Source organism: Neopelma chrysocephalum, unplaced genomic scaffold (assembly GCF_003984885.1).
Source record: "Neopelma chrysocephalum unplaced genomic scaffold, ASM398488v2 Primary Assembly neopelma1_147, whole genome shotgun sequence".
NCBI lineage: Eukaryota > Metazoa > Chordata > Aves > Passeriformes > Pipridae > Neopelma > Neopelma chrysocephalum.
The window spans coordinates 376341-399866 of NW_020897809.1; the positions used below are offsets into that span (position 1 = coordinate 376341).

The following is a 23526-nucleotide window of genomic DNA, read 5'->3' on the forward strand; positions in this document are numbered from 1 at the left end:
CTCTCCCCCACCTGCCAAGGACCTGACTGCCAGGCACAGGATCTGCTGCTGCTACCAAGGGGAGGCAAAGCACAAAATGAGCTGACATTAAGTGGAGACAGGAACCAAGGGAAGCAGCACCAACAAAAAGCCATTTTCAGCACTCCAGTTGCGTATGCAGCAGTATTTATGTTCTTTGTGGCAGCGTAACTAAGGGCAGGGACATTCTGTTTAGAAACATCCCGCTGTTCCATCAGCTTTACCACCCCACCCTGCAACTCCAAGCCAAGGCATTAAGATTCAGCTTTATGGAGTTGCTCAGCCCTGATTTATTACTCAGCTAGCAAGACTGCCATAGCTCTTCATTTAAATATATCTACCCCCCAGTGATTGATGCAGAGCAGCCAGGGCATCAGCCGTGGACCTCCAACTTCTAATGTTTCTCATGAAAACTATTCTAAACACTTCTTGGCAGAATGAGATAGAAATGTTCCAACTTTAACCATCAACCATAAAATGGGAAAGCTGCGAAATGAAGCAGCATTGCTCCCATGTCACAGAAGCAGAGAAGCTTCTGGAGGAGGAATTAACTCCCTGAAGATCAGCAGTTTCCAGCTGGGCAACACATTCCCTTAAACTTGCAGAAATTCAGGAGTCACCAAAAGCCATCAAATGAACAACCACTTCCTGCAAGTGCACATTTTTATAGGTTCCATCTCCTCCTCTTGGAGACCAGGAGCAAAGGGCTGCACTGCATCAACGACACTGTCTGCTCTTCACAGTCACCTCTGGCCCAAGTTGGCCTTCACACAGCATATCCAAAAGCATCAGATCTCCAACACCACAAGCTTTCCAAGGCAGAAGGAAAGTGCATGGCCTCACAGGTCCATTTGTTTCCCAACTGCTCTGGTGTAGGAAGACTGATTTAAATTAAGAAGTAAAGATGAGCACCTCAAAAGACCAGACACTAACAGAGTCTGCATTACATTCCTGCTGCATTAATTTCACTGCATTATATTTGAGCTAAATTATCTTGTTTACCTGTAGTCTGTAATTAAAAAATAACCCTCATCTGGTTTTGACCATGGCCTCAATGGCTTCAGCCAGGAGCAGGGAAGACTGGAGCTGCTCATCATAGGTCCACTGATGCAGAGATAGCTCCAGCTTTTCTCCCCACCCTGCTCTGGAATTGAGAAATCAAGAGACAAGTTCAATTATTTCAAGGCGAGACAAGACTTCTTCACTGTAATGAGTATCAGTGGGATTTAGGGCTTTTTTTAAACACTAACATCCTGCCCGATCCATACGGATACAGTCACAGTGCTCAACTTCATTCCTTACACCAGGAATCATGCATTGAGGATCTGGCCAAAAAGGGCCAGAGAAACAACTGTGACACAAAGCCAGCAGACTGACTAAATACTGTGCAGGGTAACCCGCTCTTCCTTGAGCAGCACAGCACCTCACATGTCAGAGAAGTTCTAAGGGTTGCTCCGAGCAATCCCCCTGCAGCAATTCCAACACAAACATCCTGCCATTCCCTGAACACCCAAATTTCCACAAACAAGAAAGTCCAAAGGACTTAAAAATAGGATCAAACTGCCACCAGACAAGTTATTTAAAACTGGGACCCAAGGACAAACTGGGTAAAGAGCAATCACAGGAACAGGGGGAGGCAGAGAGACTGCAAGGACAAGGCAAGGAAAACTTATGTTTTTGTTCCATCAGCAGCCACAGAGCCTGAGTAGTGCAACTCATTTGCAACAGTTAACTAGCTGGCATGGTGTCTGGTATCAGACCTTAAAAAATGGTCCTGAGGTTTAGCCACAGCAGAAAAATCCAGTAATTTTTCCCTTCTCCGTCTTGTACAGGTCAGAGGTATTGGAAGCAAGACCTGCCTGTTTATGAGGGAAAAAACCCCAAATTACAGTGTTTTCCAAATAGTGCGAGCACAGGCTTCATCCGTCTATTCTGACTTGCCAGACCAAGGACTGTGTCCTGCCTTCCCAGCACACAGTGTCCCACAGATTCCTAGGTGACAATCCAGATGGTTGTGAAGGGACAGCAGCATGGACTCACAGCTGCACTCCAACACAGAAGATGGCAACAGCTGTGGCAACAGGAATGAGCAGATTAAAATATGACTTTATGTTATAAAGACACAAAAAATGGAATAAGATGGGACAGATTCTGTACCAACTTCTTTCACAGTGCAAGGAAACACAGTGGAGCACAGGATGACTCCTTCTGCAAGAATCCCAAGAATGGGGGCAAAGTCATCAGAGTTCCAATGTATGCCCCAGGAAAACAGTCAGATGCCATTCTGAGGCAACAAGGAAAATCAAACCAGCACTCAGCTGGGTTTTGTAATAGTTTGAGCCTCTCCAAGTCAAGCATCATCTCTTCCTGCTGCCACACATGATCTGGACACTCAAAGCCACACTCCTCTTCATGCCTGTATTTCTTAGCCAGGTTAGGCATACTCCAACTGTGTAATCCTGTGTCTCTATGCCCATATTTCCATTACTTGGAGCTCTGCTCCCATAGAACCATCTCTCTGCCTTGGGGCACGCAGAGCAGAGCCCAGCCCCAGGCACAGCCTGTGCTGACCTCGGGAAAGAAATGACAACCACCAACCTCCCAGCCCAGCAGCCACCCACAACAGTTCTAAGTGTTCCCGAGAGCATGTAACAGCAGACAAATGCATTTGTCCTTAATCACTCTGAGAATTTTCTTCTGAATCCACCCCCCCCAAGTCACTCACTTTGATTTCAGCTCAGCACTTGCCTGACCTTCATTACTAATGTGATGCCCAAATCCCGGTAATTAGTTTAAGAGGGCATCCCATTACTAGTACCCACCGGACTCTCCTTGCTGCTCACAGTCACATTCCCATGGCTGCTTTTATATCCTAATAAGTCTGCAACACTTTGCAGAAAAAACTGAGGGCTCACTGCTACCAGACAGCACAGGAGAACATAAAACAGGTTAGGGAGAGCACAAGGGCTGTATGGAGAGAGATGCTCAAACATGGCAGGAAAAAGGCAGCCTTGGAGTTGCAGAGAGGCCAAGAAGCTCTGAAGGTGTGTTCAGGCTGCCTTCTCTTTACAGAGCTGCTGCAGATGTGGGGAAACAATTAAACTGCTTATCACAGTATGTCCCATTCAGGCTCCAGAGCGGGAGAGCAATTCCAATCCCCAGGTGGCAAGCGCAGCAATTAGGTACCCAATGACGTGCACCAAAGCTTTGCTTCTCTTTAATTCAATGGTTATATAGTATTTATTGGCTCACTGATATTAAAAGACTGCAGGTTCAGGGACCAGCTGAGGTCAGTCCTGCAGGATAGAAGTGCACCTTGGATTGCATTTGGAGGATGCAGAATGGTCCAGATGTGGGCAGGGAACTTACAAGTCACTCAGCTAAGCCAGGTACAAAGCCTGGTCGAAACCACCATCTCCTCACCTGGAGACACTAGGATCAAAGTTTAAAAATAAAAAAACAACTACACCACAGCCAGGATTTCCACCACAGCCCACCTCTGAAGAGCAACTCTGGATTAGCACTTGAGCCTTTTCTGAGCTTCATAATGGGTGGTAGTGGAAAAATGTGGTTTTAGCAGCTCAGTCCATCCCTTATAAAGCAGAGATGCTACGCCAAAAATAACCTGGCTTACTAGTCACAGTCACCAAGCACTTGCTTAGCAGCTCTGTGATCAGGGAGCACAACACTGTCTGCTCCACAGCATCACCACAGCCAACTGTTCAGAGCAAACAAATCCAGGTTACAGAACCAAGACACCTTCCACAGAAAAAAATGGGGAAAAAAAAGCTTCCAAAGATAACAGCGATGCCTGCCACTGCAGGGCAGCAGCAGCCAGACTGCCCACTGCCCCTCGGTTATCTCTCAAGACCTCATGCCATCCAGGAACTTTGCTCATTGCTGTAGGCTGAGCCTCAGCCCCCCCTCTCATAGCAGTATAGGATGCTGCTCTTGGTCACACAGGCAACACCTAAAACCTCAAGGTTGCAAAGAATGAGTTAAAAAGTCAGAATACCTGAGAATTAAGGTTGTCTGAGAGCTGGTCACAGCAAGCACCACAGTTCCCTCCTTTTCTCCACACCTACTCCAGCTTGTTCTCTCTGCCTTAGAGACAGGCAAGCCCATCATCCTTCCATGGCTGTCAACAAGCAGCCCAGGAGAGACTAAATCCTGCTCCCAGCACTGCAATGGTGGCAGTGGCAGCAACCCCTTCCCACCCCCAGCAATGATTCAGCCCCTCCGGCCCCGGAGTGGAGGAGGTCCTGGATGGACAGGATCTGTGAAAACCAGTCTACAAAGCACTGGTGAACTGGGAGCCTTTCAGATGCCTGTAACCTGATAAGATCCATAAGATATGGGACATTTTGCTGGGAGAGAGGAGATGGCACATCCTTAGCAATCAGAGCCAGGGGCTGCCAGCCTTCCATCCAGCCTTTGTGCCAGTCCCAGCATCTCTCAATGCAAGCAGTTAGGGGCTGCTTGGTTTTTAAATACTGACAACCTAGAGCTTTTTAAAAATCCTTTAACTCTTGGAAATGGCTGAACTGCTTTTGCTGAAAAGCTGAAACTAAGCCTGAGGCAGGGACACGGCCTGGGAAATTCGGCATGTGAAATTCCAGTGCGAGCAGTTCAGTTCAGGAGTCAGACAGTCTCTGTGGCAGGTGGTGTGACCGGTGTCACCCAGACGCTCACCGCTGCCCCATGCAGCCCTGCGGAGGCAAAACTGCCCTGGCAGCTAAAGTTTGAGCCTGAATCCACTCCAAATGGGAGTTAATTTGGGGAAGCCCTGCAAGAGGGAGCTCCGGCCAAATCACGGCAACTGGGAGGTGACTCCTTGGGAATGTGCCGTGGGGCTCACGGCATCTGGACGTGCGTGTTCCCTGGCTGCTGCTGCTACGCCCTGCTCCGGCCCAGCCTCCGCCTGATAACTCCCCTTGCAGGCAGCTCCATGGGAACATTACTCACCAGCTGACCCACTTCCCGCTGGGAGCTGGGCAGGACTGTGGAGTCGGACAGGGCAGAGGGAGCATCCAGGACACCGGAGCCCACAGGCCAGGACAAGGTGCTAGGCAGAATGCAGTCAGGTAGCAATGCAAATGGCACTGCGATTACCATCGCCGCCTCAACTGCTGCCTTTGCTCCAGACTCTAAACTGCTTTAAAACCTGAAGGCAGCACCTCCAAACACAAGCCCCGGTTAGCCAAGGTGGTGCCCTCCGAGCAGAGCTTGAAAAGAGCGTTTTGCTGCTGCAAAAAGGAATGTTTCAGATATCTTTATTTTGTGCTGTGGCAGTGTCTGCTCCCTTATGCTCACTATGCTCCTTCCTTGGGAAAGCTATTCCTTCCTTCCACTGCTCTTTCACAAAATCAAGAAACAATCTGAAGAAAAACTGGTAAGAGGGCTCGGGGCACTGCCTTCAATTTTCTTAAAGATATCAGCTATCTACATCAGCAGCATCCCTACTAAGGTAAAGCACTGAGAACTGGAGGTGGGTGCCCCAGAGCACTGCAGACAACATTATCCACTCCAGCTGAAGTAGCCAGGCAAAATACCCTGCAAGTCATCGAAGGAGAGGTCTAATAACATCACCTACAAGCCTGTATCTTCTTCTGGGCTTTGCAAGGACCAGTGCACAGAACTGGAGCGGATCAGAAGCACTGGGATAACACAACTATTCCAACACAAGCACAGCAGTGGGAACTAAAGCTTAGAGGGAAAAGCATCCATAATGTCGTTCCTGAGGCAGGTTTGCTCTGCTTGTAACACGCACTGCCAACACACCCGGGAAAGCTGCTTAGAGATCAACAGATAAAGCCTTTTCACCATTCAGCCTGTTATTTCATGTAAATCGGGTTGTCCTGCTACAGAACAGCATTTCCATATGAAGTGCAAGGTGCTCAAAAAACCAGGAGCAGTCACAGCAAACCACGGCTGAATCTCTTTGAACCCCCCGAAGACCAGAGGAGCCTGCTCCCCCTTTCCACAGGTGCAGATCTGCAATCCAGAGCTGCACAGTCTTTTCACTCGTGATCTTCTCAAAGTATCACCACCTGACAATAGGGTTTTGTCCACAGAAATAACTCCAGACTCCTCTGGAGATATGATGTCATGTTTTGAAAAGCAACAGTGCAGCAAATTCAATTAACTAATCGAGTCTGCCTTCTGTTTGGGCACCATGGAAGCAAGATTTCCCAAAGCCCATCCCTGAGATACGGCACGTTATTGATGAGGTGTGCTGCTGCAACCCTTCCAGCGTGATCGCTAGGGTCTGCCTCTGCCCTCCCCCTTCTTTCGGCCTCCTGGAGCAGGGAGTCCTGCACAGAGCATGCCATGCTCCAGAAAACTGGGAAAACTACCCTGCTCTTATCTTGAACCCCGGTAGAGGCTGGAGGGAGTTGCAGAGGACAGGAGTAAACCAAGCCGGAGGCAAACAGTAGCTCTTTAGAGGAATAAACCACTCGTCAGCCTGTCGTGATTGATAAGTACATCTGCCAGTCCCCACCTGCTGTTCACATTCCTGGCATTTCTTTCTGCAGCATTTTTTCCCCAACTGCTGCAGAGGAGATTTAAAGGAAGGGAAACAGGCCCCAGCTTAAACAAAATTAAGAGATATCAGGCCCTGAGCACAGCAGTTTTCTTGCATCACATCGGGGAATCTGCTGAAGGGGTTTACTGCAGGAGCCCTTGCAGGTTCAGGAACTTGTAACGGGTGTTATGTGCTCACCTTTGCTCATTCCCACCATCATACTTCTATTAAATTCCTGGCAGATAAAGCAAGGGGCTCCAGAAAATTCTCTACAGCCTCCAGCCACTCAGCCGAAGTAATTTTCTGCACTGGTCAACCATCCCCTAGAACACAAGGGAGGTGAGGGTGAAAACACAGCAGCTCCTCCAAAACCGTGACGGCTCCGCTGCCTTTCCCGCAGCTGATGAGCACAGGCAGCTGGGAGAGCAGGCAGGACAGCTGTTCAGAGCAACAGCAGATATTGCTGGAAGGGCAGGAGCAGAAGTGTAGTTCTGTTTTTCAGCCCTGGACATGGGCTGGAAGTTCCTCCTTTTCATCATTATAGTGATGGAAAACTAACCAGTACAATTATAGCAGAGGGTGGAACATGAACCTGCTTGTTGCCAGAAGAGGAAAAAGCAGCTTTGAAGAGCTCTCAGGAGTTCACTGTCTAAGTTTCCAACCCCTCTGTCAAACTAGATCAAAATTAGCTATTAGGATCAAATTTATTAGAGCGCATACCCGTACTGAAATCCTACCAGGCTGGTTGCTGCAGGGAGCCAAGGCAGACAGGCTTCTGGAGCTCGGGTGCCCCAGCACCCACCTACAGCGATTTCCTTTCACCAAAAAATGAACTCACACACAACTGCAAACAAATCTATGAGGTTTTACTTATTTGCAGTCTTTGGGGAAAGGAGGGAGGAGGCAGCAGGAAACAAACACAGTTTTCCCCACGCCTGGAAGAGAAGCAAAATGTGAACCAGGTTTTTATTTTCAGCCCAGGGTGGTTATTTCCATGGCAGGCAGCACCACTCCTTAGGGCAGAGAGCACAGCAGAGCCTTTATAAAGCAGGGAGAACACAATACAAAACCTGACTGATCCCAGACACTCCTGAGGAAGAGCCCAGCCCTGTGGCTCAGCAAGGACACCCCAAACCCCAGGAGCATCAGCCACACCTTTGCAGAGCAGCTTCCCAGACAGTTTTTGAGGGTATTTCCCAAAGCTGCCACACTCACTCTTAGGAGGGAGCCCAAAGTTAGTGGTGGTGAGGGGAAGGGGAGGGCAAGCCAGGGGTGAGCAGTGTTTGATTAGCCAGTTAATGCATGCAGCTGTCCTCCGGTTTTACGGCCCTTGGAGGAAATTTAAACAGGAACTTTCTATAAATTAACTGCCCATAAAATGAGCATGTTTTCTCAGCACACCAGAAGGTCGGGAAAGGTCTGCTCAGCCCCCCCCTTTCCCAGGACATGGCAAACAGCTCCACAGTTGCTGTTTCTCTTTCTGAAGCAGGAGAACGTGGATTCAGCCCGTGCAGCAGCGAGCTGGTGAAAGCACGCTCACAAAGCAATCAGAGTCATTCTCCATTCACAGCAAACTAATAATTTATCTTTCCCCTAAAATCCCCAATGCAATCCAGATGTCTAAGTAGTCTTTGTCCCAGAAAGCAAACTATACCAGGGCCTTGGAAAGACAGCTCCAGCTCTGCTTGCCAAAGTCCTCCCAAGGCTGTTTATTCTGTAGGAGCAACACACACATCGATTTCAACCCCTGCCAGGTCTCGAGGCTGCAAGTGATAAGGTGGTTATAGACACTCTCCCCCAACCTTTCTGGCTTCCTCTTCCTGGAGAGGATTATTTAAGAGTTGCCCTTAGGGATATTCTGTTGATAAAAATGCACCTGACATGTTCCCAGTTTTGAAGAAACCAGGAGGATGGGAAAAGCCAGGGTGAAGCCAGTGCAGCAAACATGGGAAACAAAAGAAATAAAGCAAATTGCTCAGAGTGCATGAGGAGGACAAGTGTGTGTGTGTGGTCACCCCAAGCCATGGGAGGAGAGCCTGTGGCAGCGAGGACCCTGGAAAGGGCTGTTTCACAAGGGGACAGGCTGGATCATCCCAGGAAAGGAAGAAGGAGGCATTTGGCAGAAGGGCTGAATTCCTCTGGCAACAAAGGGTAAATGCACAGCTGCACCTGTCCTGGGGTAAGGGACCCAGGCCAGGTGGGGAAGGGGATCACAGCCCCCCCAGCATCCTGCTCTGGGACTGCCAGGCAAGAGCAGCAGGTTTCCTGTGGTGGAAGGGGGGGACTCAGCACAGAACCCTCTTGGAATGCTGGTTTTCCCAATCTGCCAGCAGCAGCCCAGGGGTGCAGCACGCCAGGAAAAAGCTGTCCAAAACACCTATGGAAATGTTTGGAAGAGCTGAAAATAAGAGTTTGGGAAAAAAACCCCCACCAACCAGCCATACAACTCTTCCAGGAATATTTTAAGTGTTAGTGTAGTTGCATTCCAGTCCCTGAGTATATCTTCTATAAATAAGTATTTTAAGTCACTTTGTATAAAAATTTATTATATTACTCAAGTGCAGTGCAATGCTTCCCATTTCAGACCTGCAGGCTTCCAGCCAAAATTGCTGCTGATTTTTAAAACTTTGCTGTGTTACCTAGGGCATGAGGTTTTTTTCAGGTGCTTTCCTACAAACACATTTATTCTGTATTATAACATCAGGTCTCTACTGATACATCAAGCCCTGCAGATTAACACACCTTTATTCACAACCCAACAACAATGGGTTTATTTTAAAATCTATGGGTTTTTTTCCCCCTCTTTTACAGGCCAATAAGCAAAAGAAAATACACCAGTAACTCTGCATGCAAAGTAACTCTCTCAAGAACTAGGTATTTTTGTCATTGACAAAGCCACAGTACGTACCACTGGCAGCGATTTCTGGGAGCTCTGTTTGAGCAGAGCTCAGGGCTGCCAGGACACAAGTACTGCACGTAACAAGCCAACTATACTGCAGACATGCCAAAGCTCCCCAAAGGCCCTGCTCCTCTACAGACATGGCAAAGCAGCTTGCACAGAGAAAATGGATCATCCTGTGTCCTAACTTGAGTATCCTGCCTGCAAACAGGTGTTGACCCACACACTTCAACCCAATCATGCTGCATTCATAGGGATATCCAGCCCTCTTGCAAAACGGAAAACCCAGACACAGCAACCATGCTTCTGGAAGGTTTAAAGCACTAGCAAATGGCAGGGTATGGCTGATTGAGGGCTGATCCTGCACCCCCAGCTTCCATCCCATCAGGGATACAGATCCTTGAGCACCAGATACCCACAGAACACAGCTTAACTTTCAGAGCACAGATTTCCACCACTGCTTTACAGTACACAGATATTAATATTCACAAATAAATTCCAGGCCTGTTTAATCCAAAACACACACCACTGTGGCCAAGCATGTGTTTTCTTTGGAGAATAGACCAGACACTCCGAGCCTGGCTGCCTTACTTATTTATGAAAGCCAGACTTAAGTCAACCAAACAGATAACAACCAAGCTGAAAGCCCAGTCCTCACCACAAAACCCTCCTGCTTATCACCCTGAGGTACTGCAGTCCTCTCCATCAGTGAAGACATGCCTGCAGGGTTGGGTACCTGGGGCAGGTACCTGCCTGCCAATGTTCCTCACTGCTATCAGCTAAATCAGCTTACAGGAGCTCCGTGACTGTTCAGCAGGAACGGGGCTACATGACCCCTCTATCTCCTTTTCCATCCTTTACAGCTTAGGCTATAAATTCTTCAGGGACAGCTGTAAGCAGGAGGTCCTGGTGGAGCGGGGACCTCCGCAGGGAGCCACGGCAGTGGTTCCAGCAGCTCCAGGGTAAGGACGCCGGGTAAAACCTAAAAACTGTGAAAAATGTTAATTTCTTGCAGTGGTATGCAGACTGCACCTAAGAAACTGCTTAATTGGACACGGGCAGAGGAATCGAGGCTAAAGTAGAGTGATTTGTCTTAGGAATTTTTGTCTGGTAGTGTACTCAACACACACCATGCAATTGTAGGGGAGCGCTGGGGTGTGGGGACTTGTGAGGCCACCTGTACTGAAGTGACCATAGCAGTGGTACAGTCAGGTAAGGCTGAGACCGCCTGTGCACCAGGAATGCCAGATTTGGGTATGGATATAGCAGAGTTGAAAATGATGAGCAGAAAGTAATAAGGGGCTGTAACCTGGGAGTCTGGGCAGAGAAAGGAGAGACTGGAACAAAGAAGAGATGGGTCTTGAAAGAGAGAAAAAAATAGAGAATAAGGTGCAATATAAAGAAAAAAGGAGAGTGAACCTTCTTCCGGTAGGAGCAGGGGCAGTTAGGGACAGCCATGACCCCAACATACCAACTGAATCCCCCAGGACAAGCCACTGGACTCTCCCCCTGGTCTGTGTCCAAAAGACTTGCTGTGAGAGGGCAAACCAGGGCGGACTCGCACCCTACCACGAAGTGGCACAGGGGGGAAGGGTGACAGATTTGCCATTCAGCAGCAGTGCCATTTGTCAGATTTAGCAGTAATAATTACAAGCTTTAGAATCCTAAGTGTGCAAAAAGCTCTAACTGTAAATTAGTACCAGTGCTGTTTATTAGCGAATCAATTAAACAGTCAATAACTCGACGAGCTTCTCGATAGAGTGTTGCTTCATAATCAGCTGCGGCTCCAGCCGGCACCCCAAAGGGGCTGGATCAGCCTGGGGCTCAATAGGATCCCCTGGCCCAGGGGTTGGGGCTGGATGCTGACCAGGCTTCTTGGTGGAGAGGTTAAGCCTGCGTGGGCAGAGGCCATCTGGGCTTGTGTTACACGTCTGCACAACATTGATCCACCACCGAAAACTGTGCATGCCACCACCACAGCGTGAACACACCACTGGCCACACTTTTAATAACTTCTAATAATAATCTGGGATAAAGAGCTTAGAAGTTGGAAGTGCCTGTGTAAAGCACACCTGCAATTAAAGGGACACTCCTCAACCACACCATGTCAGCAAGAGCAGGGAGCTGGCCAGGAAAGATGGGGCCTTCCACGCATCCTCCCACTCTTTGAGCAGGACTGACCTAAATCCTTCCCCTTTCAGACTCCAGTGACAGGAGGAAAATGAGCTGGTCTCATTAATTTCCCCTCCTGCTGCCTGGTGAACTTGTCTGCAGCAAAAAAAAAAATTATTCAAAGCTATGCTGGTGACCTGGCAACTCAAACCTTCTGTGGAGCAGGAGGCACAAATGACCTGCTGCAGCACCGCTCGCCCCATGGCCAAGCTCTGCGCTCACCTCCCAGAGCTCCTCAAGTTATTCAGCTGTGGACTTTTTGAAGATCCAGTTAGGACACCAGCAAGGTGTCCTCTGCAGGGCAGTTGATGCAATAGAAGGGCACGTAGTCCGTGGACAGCTGGTGGCTCAGGAGGGACTTCTCTGATATGCAGGAGACCCTGAGATTGCCATTCTGCATGACACAGGCAACGCCACCAACTCCTCCCTGCAGCTTCCTCGGAGCCTCACTGGAGCCAAGTACTCCAGGACACCCTATTTTCCTGTGTTTTCCAGAGTTCAAGTTGATTTTTTAATCTGACAGTAACAGTAGACGCCTATAAAAAAACCCCACAGTGTCCTGAGCAGCTCCAGAGTCTAAAATAAACATGCCAAACCCTGTTTGTGATGGAGTAAAAATAGCTTGTTTCTCATACCTTCCCAGGACCTCTGCTTCATACACAAAAGCTTCACAGGTTAACTACAAAAATATCAGCTGTGCAAGGATTGTCTTGATTTGAGCTGTGCACTGTTTGAAGAGTTCAGAAAACCACCTTGGCCCTGCAGAGAAGGGATGAACCCTCAAAGCTCATCTCCTGCCCAGGGCTAAAGGCCAGGCACTGCCAATTCCCTTTAATAGAAACTACTGTCCTTCTGGAGAAAAAAAAAAAACAAATAAAAAAAATCCACAAACGTCACTGGAATTACATCTTGTGCTCTTTCTTGGCTGGATACTTTTTAAATTACACTAACTGTAAAATCTAGTGCAAAGCTGTGCTGCAGCTGGGACGGGCTCCCCAGGAAGCGGAGCAAGCACAATCTGCATCAAAAGGAGAAGAGAGACTGTGGCTGGTCTGGCTCACCATAAGAAACACCACTTCATAGCAAGTTCTGTTAAATTAACTTTTTTCCAGGGCCTAAATGTATCTCACCTGGCACCTGTGATGCTCAGGCCTGAAAAGAACAGAAAAACAAGAGAGCGGCACAGCAGGAAAGCCATCACGACACCGAGTTTAATCATTACATCATTTATAATGACAGCTCCTCTGGACCCACAAGCAAGGACCAACCTATTTATGACTTAGGCTTAAAAAAGGGCCAGAGGAGAATCTGCAATGCATCTGAAGCCTGCTGGTATTTATACAGGCACTAAAAGGCACCCAGGGAAAAGGCCAGGCGTGCCTGTCCCCAGCCCCACGGGCCAGGCTCGCAGGAGCCACCGGCCCCAGGAGCCTTCCCAGAAACAGCCAGCACATCTCCCTACAAGGCAGTGGTGCCAGTGGCACATGGAGCCGTCCATCTGCTGCTGCCCAGGAGCACACACTGGGTCCAACCTGCCCCAGACAGCACAAGGTAAGGCACTGGTTCTGGGACCCCCAGAGACCACCTTCACCAGCCATACCCACCTACAACCACTGTGCTCTGGCACCAGCTCCGTGGTCGCCATTAGGATTCATCTGCATAAAGCTGGCCTCAAATTAAGGAGGCATAAATTAAGCAGTGATTTGGGGCTTTGGGTGAGACACAGAGACATCTCAGAAGAGCTCTTAACACAGCCACACCCATTTTAAGTGACAGGGACAAGAAAAACTAATTTGCCTGCTAAATACTGGTTTAGTTTAGTTGGTCACATAAAAAAGCTCAACATTTTTACTTCAGATTATGTCCTTTATCATGCCCACATCATGTTAAAGGCCAATGGGATCTGTTACACAGGTCCCTAAAGTTTCCACCTCTTCATTAAAGTCAATCTTGCACCTTGCCTTGAGTCAAAAACTTCAAGAGATGGGAAAGCCATCGTCTCGCTCCAGCTACTCCTTCCCATTAAGCACCCTAGTAAATAAATGAGGAAAAAAAATGCACCTTTCCCAGATTTTACATTGTCTGCCTGCCTCCCCCTCTTGTTATACACAGACTTCCATCATTTATGGTCAAAACCATTTCAGAGAACAAGGAGAGCGATCTGCAGCTTTCCAGCCCTCTTGTCCCACCTGCCTACACACTGTCACTGAAGGGTCACCTCACCAGATGCTTCAAGGTAAAAATCACAGCTTGTCTTATTTACATTAATATTTTGTGTTACTGGTACATAAATGCTGCTGCTTTCAGAGGAAGCTTCTCTCAAGTCCCCTGCTCTCCTCACCTGCTATCGCTTCACATTCTTTCAGCTTATTCTGAAAGGGCAGGACTCCTGGAAAAAAATTTTCTTATTCTTCCCTGGTAGGCATTAGTATGGCAGCTCAGCCACCAAACAACTGACATGCCAATAGTCTCACCTGTGTGTGCAACCCAGGATGTTGGATCATACTTCCACCCTCTAACGCAGTGCATCAGGCTTCCTTCCTACACTGAGGCACTTTTCCTCCTATTCAGTGGCCTACAAAGATCTCAAGGGATCATCCAACACAGAGCCCATGAGCAGCACTCATTCCTCCACATTGGCAAAGACTTGGAAACTCAAAATTCTGTAGAGAAAGAAATGGCTGAACCTTCTTCCGGACTCTTCCTCGCTGGCCAGATGTTCCCTGTCCTGCTTGAAGATCCACAGCAGCATCACAGCCAGCTTCATGGTCATTTTAAGCTGGTGTTACTTCCCGAGGAAGCATTTCCACCTCTCCCATCCCACTCCTCTCTTCCCTTTGTGCACAGGTGTTACAGCTGCACAGAAAAGTGGATGTGGGAACTGACACACATTAAAGGAACGCAGCAAGAGAAACAAGAGGCCAGTTTGCATCTGGCTCAGCTTCCTGGCTGGATGCAGGGTCTGCAGGACCACTTCTCTTTTCCTGTACACCATCACAAGGAAAAGGCAGGACCTCTTCTCCCTTCCAGCAGCACCAGCTCAAACCAACTGAGAAGCTGAGCACACCAAGCTTGGACCCTGCTGTCCTTGCAAGAGCCCTGCACAAAGACACCAAGGAAAACCCAAACAATTCCAAAGATAGAGAAAAAAAGAAATTAAACTGATTTTAGCTGGACTTCTCCCATTCATTTCCCACTATTGTCCTAACCAGCACCCAAGCAGCACACACTGAGAGCGAGGGCCACCTCCCACAGCCAGCTGCATCCTGGTAGCAGGCAGCACAACTCCCTTACAGCAGAAGTCTCCTGACTGGATCTATTCCACATTAATAGTCTGCTCGAGCACTTCTGGGCAAACTGCAGCAAGCAGGCGAGTGACCTGACGCAGGTTGCTTTTCAGCCACTAAGCCACTTAAAAAGACATCTAAAAATACATGAAATGCTTTTCTCATGTGACTTTTCTAAGCGAGGGACTGCTCGAAACCCTGCCAACCACAAATGGAACGAGATGCCACGGCAAGACCTCTTTCCTGCACCAACAGCCTCCACATCAACAACTTGTTTGAGTCCAGGAGACCAGCCTAAAATAAAAACCTGGAGCATTATGCTTGGCAGCATCAGCTCCTGATGTAGCACTGTTCTCCCCACAGGGCTGTGCTTCCGTTCAGGATCACCACCCAGATGGGGAGCTGCAATGTTTTGCTGTGTTCCTGCTCCAGAAGGATCTTTAACTATAGTTACACCCAGAAGAGTACAAATGTACACTCCTCCCCACCAAGCCTGAAGAAAAAAATAACTTCCCAGCTCTGCTGACACAGGTAATTCCTCTCCACTGAGGAGAGGAGGTAAATAGGACAACTGTTTGCCTTTGAAAGTGCTTTGCAAATCAGTTCAGCTGGCTGCTGCCACAAAGCCCAAGCAGGAAGACACTGGCCACTTCAGTTACTTCAGCTGATTCTCAAAAGCCCACGTCCTTACAGTAGATTTACATCAAGCTTCCCATCAAGACTCCTCCTCCACTCCCAGAGGGGAGCAGAGAGCTTTTCTGCTCTTTTGAGATGTGGACCCATGTGCTTACAAGTTTCTGTACATGCCTGTGTCTGCATTGAACCAGAGCAAACACTGACACTAGGAAATGAAAGGTGTCTGCTCCTGGATCAGTTCAGGCTGCAGAGCTGAGCCACGTGCTACTGGAGCTGAGGGTGGCTCTTCCTCGCTCCAAACCAGACACCTCCCCGTGTGCCCAGGCAGCCCCAAGCTTCAGCTGACCTTTTCCAGTTGGCACAGCCTACGACTGCTGGTCCCAAACAGGGCTTAGAGTCAGCTGCACAGAATCATAGTCACTGCTTAAAGAAGAATCTCACCCTGAACACTTGCCTAGGGAGTCAGCTCAGCCAGCCTCAATTCCCATATATGACCAGAAATGAGGACTTCAGCACGTGAAGCTTTTTGCTGGGCTCCCAGCTGGAGTGACCACGCCACACACTACACCAGTCCAAAAGGCACTCACTGGGCAGAGCTCGGCACCCAGCCTTGCTCTCCACGTTCTCCCTCATGCTGGTGGTGGACTGTTTTTCCAGCAGGATCTGAGCTGACCAACTCATCATAAAAACACAGGTATGTGTGGCCAAGGTGTGCCTTCAGAACTGCCCCTATCTGCAGTACCTCAATTTCATCTTAACTTCAGGAAAAATCAAACCCTAAATCTCACTGCCTCCTCTGTTCCCTGCCTTTCTTTGTGGCGCAGGGGAGAAGCTGCCTCAAACGATCTCCTGAAGCATCACATCAAGCCAAAGGTTTTGAACCAGCGTGTGAACAGACTGTAGGAAATCCATAAAAAGTGCAGAAAGGCTTACCTGGAGGCGGCAGGATTAAGTTCCCTATACAAAGTTATGCACCTCCAGGGGAAGCTTTAGGAGCCCACGGTTCAGGGAAGAGAAAAAGGCTGGAGGCTGCTGAGCTGGGTCACGCTGGAGCAAAGCGCACAGCACCAGGATGCAGTGCAGAGGTCTGCAGGAAACAGCTTCTTCCTGTGACGGCAGGACAGCACCACGACCCCTCTCCCTTGGGATACCCACGGGCCAGGCACAGCCGACTGCCAGCCCAGGCTGAGCTCACACAGCCACATCCAGTCACCGCGGCGCCGGCGAGAGATGCACGGCCCTACCTGTCCCGGCAGGTCCTGGCTCCGACCCGCCACTGCTGGGGCAGGGGAAGCAGGAGGTGGAGGAGAGCAGCACTTGCACCATTCCCACTTGACCCAACGACCAGGACATTGGAGGAGCTTTGCTGGAGCAGCACAGAAGGAAGACAAGAGTCAGGATTCCAGTTTCCAGGAATAATGGGCGTGCAGTGCGGTGGTACCAGCGCTGGGACACTGGTTTGAGGGGAGGGTGGTGACTGAGCCACATCACAGGCTGTGTAGGGCTTCTAGACTGCAGGAGCTCGTCCACCTCTGATCAAGGCTTTGAGCAAACCTTCTCACGCCCAAATTAGCCATGGTAATCATGGAGTACTTCCCTGTGCCACGTTCAGCACACAGAACTGCACACAACTTTTATCCTGCCCTATCACCATTACAGCACAGGGGAGCACTGCTGCCTTCTCAAGGCTTTAGTTCCACAATATACAATTTTACATCGTTGCCAGTAGCAAGCAAAGCCCTTTTTCATGTTAGATTCGACTGCAAAGTTTTTGTGAGGCTACAAAGCCCCATTATACTTTTTTTACAGTTTAGTGCCAAGGGTTCATGAGTTTTGCATGCAACATGTTGCTTTAGCTTTCTCTGGACATTTCTGAAGGAGATTTGTATTTATCCTTAACAATTGTTATTTTCAGAGTTTCAAGTTTCTTACCTCCCTAAAGGCTGATCCCTGATATACAAACAAAATTTTATTCTAAGATGTGATGAAGTCTTTCCTGAAAGAGCAACCAGCACAAGGCTGCTGGCATATGGATAAACATAAAGCAGTGGCTTCACAAACACCACTGCAAACACAAAATTCCCTGTGCGGGGAACACAAAGTTTCACATTTTGGCCAAAGAGCTCACTCTAGATAACTGAACTGATACCATACAAACATGTAAGGTGCCATGGCACAGACTTCTGTTAAGATTACATGACAAAGTTAGTCCAATCATTCTGTATTACTGCCACCAACAAAAACATTAGTGCCCAGCCTGAAAAACACCTGATCTGACCTGGACACTGATTAAAATAAGACTGACTGCCCTATTCCTGATGCTTTATTCCACACAGGATGGACAGGTATGTGTTGTGATTGCATTCCAAAACTTGCAGGACCACTTACACACCCCATGCTACAGCTATTCTGTGCACAAACACCACACAGCAGAAGCTTTCAATGAACTCAAAGTGAGAATTAATAAATCAATAATACAAGTTGTTTGCACCCTTTAAGTTCAGCTGATGCCAGTACTACTGAAATTATACTTTCCAATATGTCTTAAAGCATGTGCTACCGTACAGCATGCAAGAGAAAGGAAAGATGCCAAGGAGTTTTGGGAGAACATTGGCAAAGGGGGCTTTGAATTTTAGGAAAAATACTAGAGGAAGACTCTTTGAACCAGCATAGTCCCACCCTCGTCTCCAGGACAGTCTTTACCTGCATCTGTAGAGGTAGAAGTCTGATTTTTAGAGAAAAAGTGACACAGCTACACTGATTCTGTGTAGCTTTCCAAGAGGATCCTGTGAAGTTGAACTGAGAGAAGGTTTTAGAATAACCACCTTTTATCCCCTAATTCAGGCCCCAGGCACTATCATAAAAATTCCACTAGAAATATTTCCTTTGGGGTGGGGAAACACCATGCATGGTCTGTCATGCAGGAATCAGCTCCTACAGCACAGAGGCCTCACAGAGGTCAAGATCTAACCAGAAAGCCTAAGGGACACGAACAGGGAATCACTACAACCTCAAATATGCTTCTTACTACCCACCTGGATGCCCACACCCATATAAGGCCTTCCTGTAGGAATCCCAAGAGCCACAACACAAAGATAACAGATCACACCTTAACACTTCACATTATTTCAGCAACACTTAGAGAAGACCTGATGAAACTTTTTCCTAGAAATTCCCAGCTAGAGACCAGCACTGAAGAGCTGCTTTATAAAAAAAGTTTATAGGAGAGGCACAGAAGCCCTGCTGGAAAAACCCAGCAACTATTTCCATCCCGATTAAAGGAGAATCTGAACAGCATCCTGGACTGCTGAATAACCAAGCACAAGGGACAGGAATCTCAGTCCCTTCTCCCCTGAAACTGAGAAGTCCCAAAGACTTCCCAAAGAAGTCCCAAAGAAGCCACATATGCAAGGAAATCCTTTCAGGGACTCATGGAAGCTCTGGGAAGAGATGTGTTTCCCAATGAGCGTGAAAGAGTCCATTTGGGGGCTGAACTTGCACAGGAGGGAAGAATCAAGCAGTGCCACTCCAGCTCAGAGAGCCCCTACACCACGACCTGAAGTTGTGACAGTGGCATGAGGCTTTCACATCACCTGTTGTAATTCAACACTCCAGTGGAAAACTGCTGGTTCAAACTATCACCCAGCCTCTTCTTACTCAAGCTCATCCAAAGATCAATCTCTAGCCCTTGGGACTGATATAAAATGATCAGTATCTCCTACTAGAAACCCTCATCAAAATTACTAAATGCTAATCCCCACCCTTAAGGAACACACTTCACAGAAGATTAAGCTTTCTGAAGTTGAAATGCACGATCTAGTTAAAAAAAAAAAAAAAGAAGAGCCTGAGTGAATTCAGCACCAACACGTCCAGCACTTGTGTCACCTGTAACTGCACAAGAGTAAACTGAAACCTCTCCGTAAGCACTTTTTCACCCCCGAGGAGGGAGGGCAGGAATGAGGAGGGAGGGCAGGAATGAGGAGGGAAGGCAGGAATGAGGAGGGAAGGCAGGAATGCCGCTTGTCAGGTCCATAACAAGGAGCACCTGCACCTTCAAGTACTGCAGGAAGGGGCTTCTGAGCCAATTTGCTGGAAAGCTCCAGGGAGCCAGTATCCAAAATATTTTGGAAGCTGCCCACGTAACCCTCTGTGAATTGAGCCCTTCTCAGAAAGCACAGCAGGAAAGACACATCATACCCTTACTCGAGGTTGCAGCGATGGCAAAAGCACTGTGGTGAGACCACAACACAAGAAAAGGGCAAGAGAGAACTCATTAGTGGAAACCTTCACTCAAATATATCTTTACGGGTCAGATGAGGCTGGGAACCTGGTTTTCTAAAGAAAACCCCAAAACAAAGCTGAACACTGTGGGGCTGGGACAAGCTTTACTGCTATTTCCAAGTCTCGCTCTGTGCATGTCAAGGTCTGACAGTACTTTCAATCCCACCAAGAATTACCCTCCAGGTCTAAAGGATATCTGCAGGACAATGAAACTGGGGGGACAACTCAACCCTGAAGAAGAAAATACCTGTTATGGCCGAGAGCACCATCCCAAGGGAGAGCTCTGCTGATCCAGGGCCTCCCTGCCTTCAAGGATGGTCAAACTCCCCTTCTGAACACTTTCCTAAGCCCATGAAAACAGGGTTGAGAAGAAAGACCAACTTTCTGCCAAGTTAGCAGGATCAGTTGGTCAGTCCATTAGCTCAGCACTACAGCTGGTGTGTGGGAGGAGGCAAGAGGGCACAGCTGAAGGCAGGGAAAGAGAAGGGCGCTGTTAAGAGCATCAAACCATGAGAGTGGCTGAGGCAACCACTGCCCTGAGCTAACCCACCTTTCTCCTTCTCCAGGCTGGGCCTTGCTTCCTCTGCCCCTGCACTGCTGGGCTGTTGAAGCTCCTCCTGGCCGGGGTATTTACAAGCTCCTTCCACGGACAATCCAGGTTCCTAAAGCAGCACTGCTGGGCTGAGGTGACCTTGAGCAGGAAATTGCATTTGGGAGAACAGGGTGCCCCCGCTGCCTCCCCACACCCCAAACAAAGCCATGCCACTCACCTTGCCCTGTCTCCTCCTCCTCAGTCACCCAGAACAGCTCCCAAACCAGGCACAAGGGCCAAGGAACTTTGTGCTGGTCCCCAGGTGATCAGCTCAGGCCCTGCACAGGGAAGGGAGTGGCCCTGCCTGGCCAGGGGACTCAGATCATCTCCTTCAGACACTGTTGCACCATATCAGCTCAGATGCTCATAAAAGATGCACTGACAAAAACAGTAGTAACATCAAACATATACAACCATTTTTCCTGCTGGCAAGCTAAAATTTTATCCTAGAAAAGCTGAACCAGAGACAATTTAAGCCAACAGATAAGTGCAGGGAGACATACAGATAGAAAAAGGCACCACACTAGGATATGCACCTACCTAGAGTGTTCACACAGGTTAACATATTAACTTTCCATCCAGCAGCTCCTTAGTAGTTTGCTCAAACTTACTCAATCTCACCGAACAGGTCCTAAAAGCACAGGGTCCTCGGGTTGATATTTTATTTTTCACAGCTTCAACATGCTTGCAGTCCTCTGCGAATCGGGTTTAAGGTACAGAGCTCTCCAGACTGCACAAACATCCTAAGAACAAACATTTTCAGCATACCAAGAGCTCAGATACTCTAGGTCAATCCAACTATGTTTATTTGTATTTCGCCCAAATCACCACCAAAGTACTCGGAGCTCAAGGAGCAACAGCCTCCCACTGATTCAGCAAGAGACCAGAAGTAATTGGTAGACAGTGTGCAAGCACCACAAAGAATGCCAGAGGCATTTATTTACATGACCCCTGTTTGCCCAAGAAGAATTCAGCGTTTGCATTTTCCTCACTCGAATTAATCATCACTAGACTTAAATCCTCAGTACTATTCCCCAGCTAACAGGAGTAAAGGCACAAACCACCCAAAATCATCCAAACAAATTTTTTCAGAGAGCTGGTACCACTAGAACGAGACACTCTTTTACTCCATTAGATGGAGTTCCTCCTCAGGCTGGCACAGCACCCTGCTACCTCTCCAGGACAATTTCTCTCGTTATCTCTTCAAGGGACATGGAAAAGGCAAAGAGACACCATTCCTGCTGTTGAGTAACACCACTCCTGCCAGAGCAGAACCATCACACCTTCTCTGTCAGGCTGACAACACACTGCCCCTCACACCTGTGCTGCAGACACTAAAGCATGAAAAATCCCCCGGGACCCAGCTGCTGCAACCACACGTTCCTCTTCTCCCTCTGACCCCAGCGGGACCACTGGTCTTTAGTGCAAAGCCCCAAGTCACCTCTCGGGTCTGTCTGCTGTCACAGTCACACAAGCAGGGCTCCCTCTGATGTTACCCCCTCACTGCCAGAGAGACAGGCCAGAATTCCTCCAGAGCAGCCGCCCGTGGAAGACAAGAGCATTGGCCCAGCCCCGACTGTGTCCTCCGTGGCTGAAGCTGCAAAAGGTCTCATTCTACCTGTCACATGTCCTCCTTCACTTCCAACAGCAGCCAAGCCCAGCACATCAGGCAGTGAGAAACAAGGAGAACAGACTGGATAAGTTACCAATGAGCACCAGCATTTCTAAAAGCAGAAAAGTGCTTGGGGTTAAAAGAAATCCTATACAAAAGCTACTGGCACACAGCAAGAGCAGAATACCTTTACTGCTACCAGCCCCATAGCTCTTGCTGATTCTTCAGGCCTAACACCAACGATTAAGCACAATTTTGTGCTTAATATTTACATAATGCTTAAAGAAACGGGTATGTCTAAGCCAGTTTGTGCTGTCAGCAACATCTCTCCTAGTTATTGGAGCGTTTGTGCCAGCTCCCCGAGAAGTGAGAGCAAACTCCTGCAGCAAGGAGACAGTGCGACCTGGAATCAGCCAGGCTCTGCTGATTACTCCTCTGAGTAAACAGTGGTGTTCCCAGCACTTCAGCTTGCTCTCAAGCTCCTTCCGTTGGCATACTACCCTATATTTAGGATAGAGGAGTGCAATGACAAGCATTGGGAAGAATGAATAAGTGGTTTAGGATGCTCAGTATAGCAGTATGAAGAAATTCAAGAATTAGAAACTCCTAAAGTGAGGAAAGGAATCTGTAAAGCTATAAATGGGAAGAGACAGCACTCCATACAGAAAGTTAAATAACAAGTTTTGTTAAGAACAGTATTCCCAAGGCAAGAGATGCTAGTGGTCCATCATGTAACAGCAGTGGAAAGAACCCTGAGAGGAGGGGCTGCGAGAAGATAGCCAAATTCTTGTTTTTTTCACACAAAAAGAAGACTTTAATTTCACTTTGGACAGGTGAACAATGTCATACCGTTTTCCCCAGTCTAGGAGCCTAAAGGGAGACACAGCACCTCAGCGAGAAACTGTGAATGCTGCTGCCAGTCCCACATCCCCCTCCCTGCACCTTCCCATCCCGAGCAGAAGGACATGGTTACACTCCAAAAACACACACGGGAAGTTTGCAAACTTCAAACGAGTGGCAAAACCCACGAAACCCAGGCCTGCTGACTCGATGGGCGCTGGAGCCACTTCGCAGCCTGTTGCTTCTGAGGAGCCAGGGAGGCCACGAGGAATATTCAGCATTCACACCTTTTGGTGTGGCAGAATTATTAAGCGGCCTTTGGTCACCTGCCCCGCGGACTGCAGATAAAGTTTGCCAGTCGGTGTGTCCCGCCCGGCACAGCCACGCTCCCGGCTCCCCGAGCCAAGGTCAGCCATGGGAAGCGGCGGGGCCGACGGAGCCCCCTGGGGCCCGGGCCGAGGGACTGACCGGGACCGCCACCTGTCCCCAAGGGACTCCCAACTCGGCCGGGTCCCCGGACACCCACCTGCGCTCCCACGGCGCCAGTCCCGGTGAGCGGGAACAGCCCGGGGCGCCCATACGGGTATTGTCACACCCAGGGCCGGCGACCGCCGCCGCCAGTACCTGGGCCGCTCCCGGCGGAGCCCCGCGGCTCGCCGGGCA

The 23526-nt window shown here is 48.8% G+C and overlaps 2 protein-coding genes across 5 annotated transcripts in view; one reads left to right on the top strand and one right to left on the bottom strand.

The window, feature by feature from the left end:
- The window catches only part of DAG1 (dystroglycan 1), a 49365-nt gene extending 25886 nt beyond the window's left edge, over nt 1-23479 (bottom strand). Inside the window, exon 1 of one of the 4 annotated variants that reach the window (XM_027700408.1) lies at nt 23390-23479. The gene's annotated coding sequence lies outside the window, so the exon portion shown is untranslated. Of the gene's footprint in view, nt 1-14089; nt 14114-16471; nt 16555-21022; nt 21217-23389 lie in introns of those variants that run through there. The other 3 variants (XM_027700409.1, XM_027700411.1, XM_027700413.1) reach the window with 3 other exon arrangements.
- The window catches only part of MST1 (macrophage stimulating 1), a 36458-nt gene that overhangs the window by 3348 nt on the left and 9584 nt on the right, over nt 1-23526 (top strand). The window contains exons 3-6 of the mRNA XM_027700783.1: nt 7285-7288; nt 10344-10352; nt 20431-20445; nt 20687-20692. Coding sequence (XP_027556584.1) covers nt 7285-7288; nt 10344-10352; nt 20431-20445; nt 20687-20692 — 34 coding nt within the window. The remainder of the gene's footprint in view (nt 1-7284; nt 7289-10343; nt 10353-20430; nt 20446-20686; nt 20693-23526) is intronic.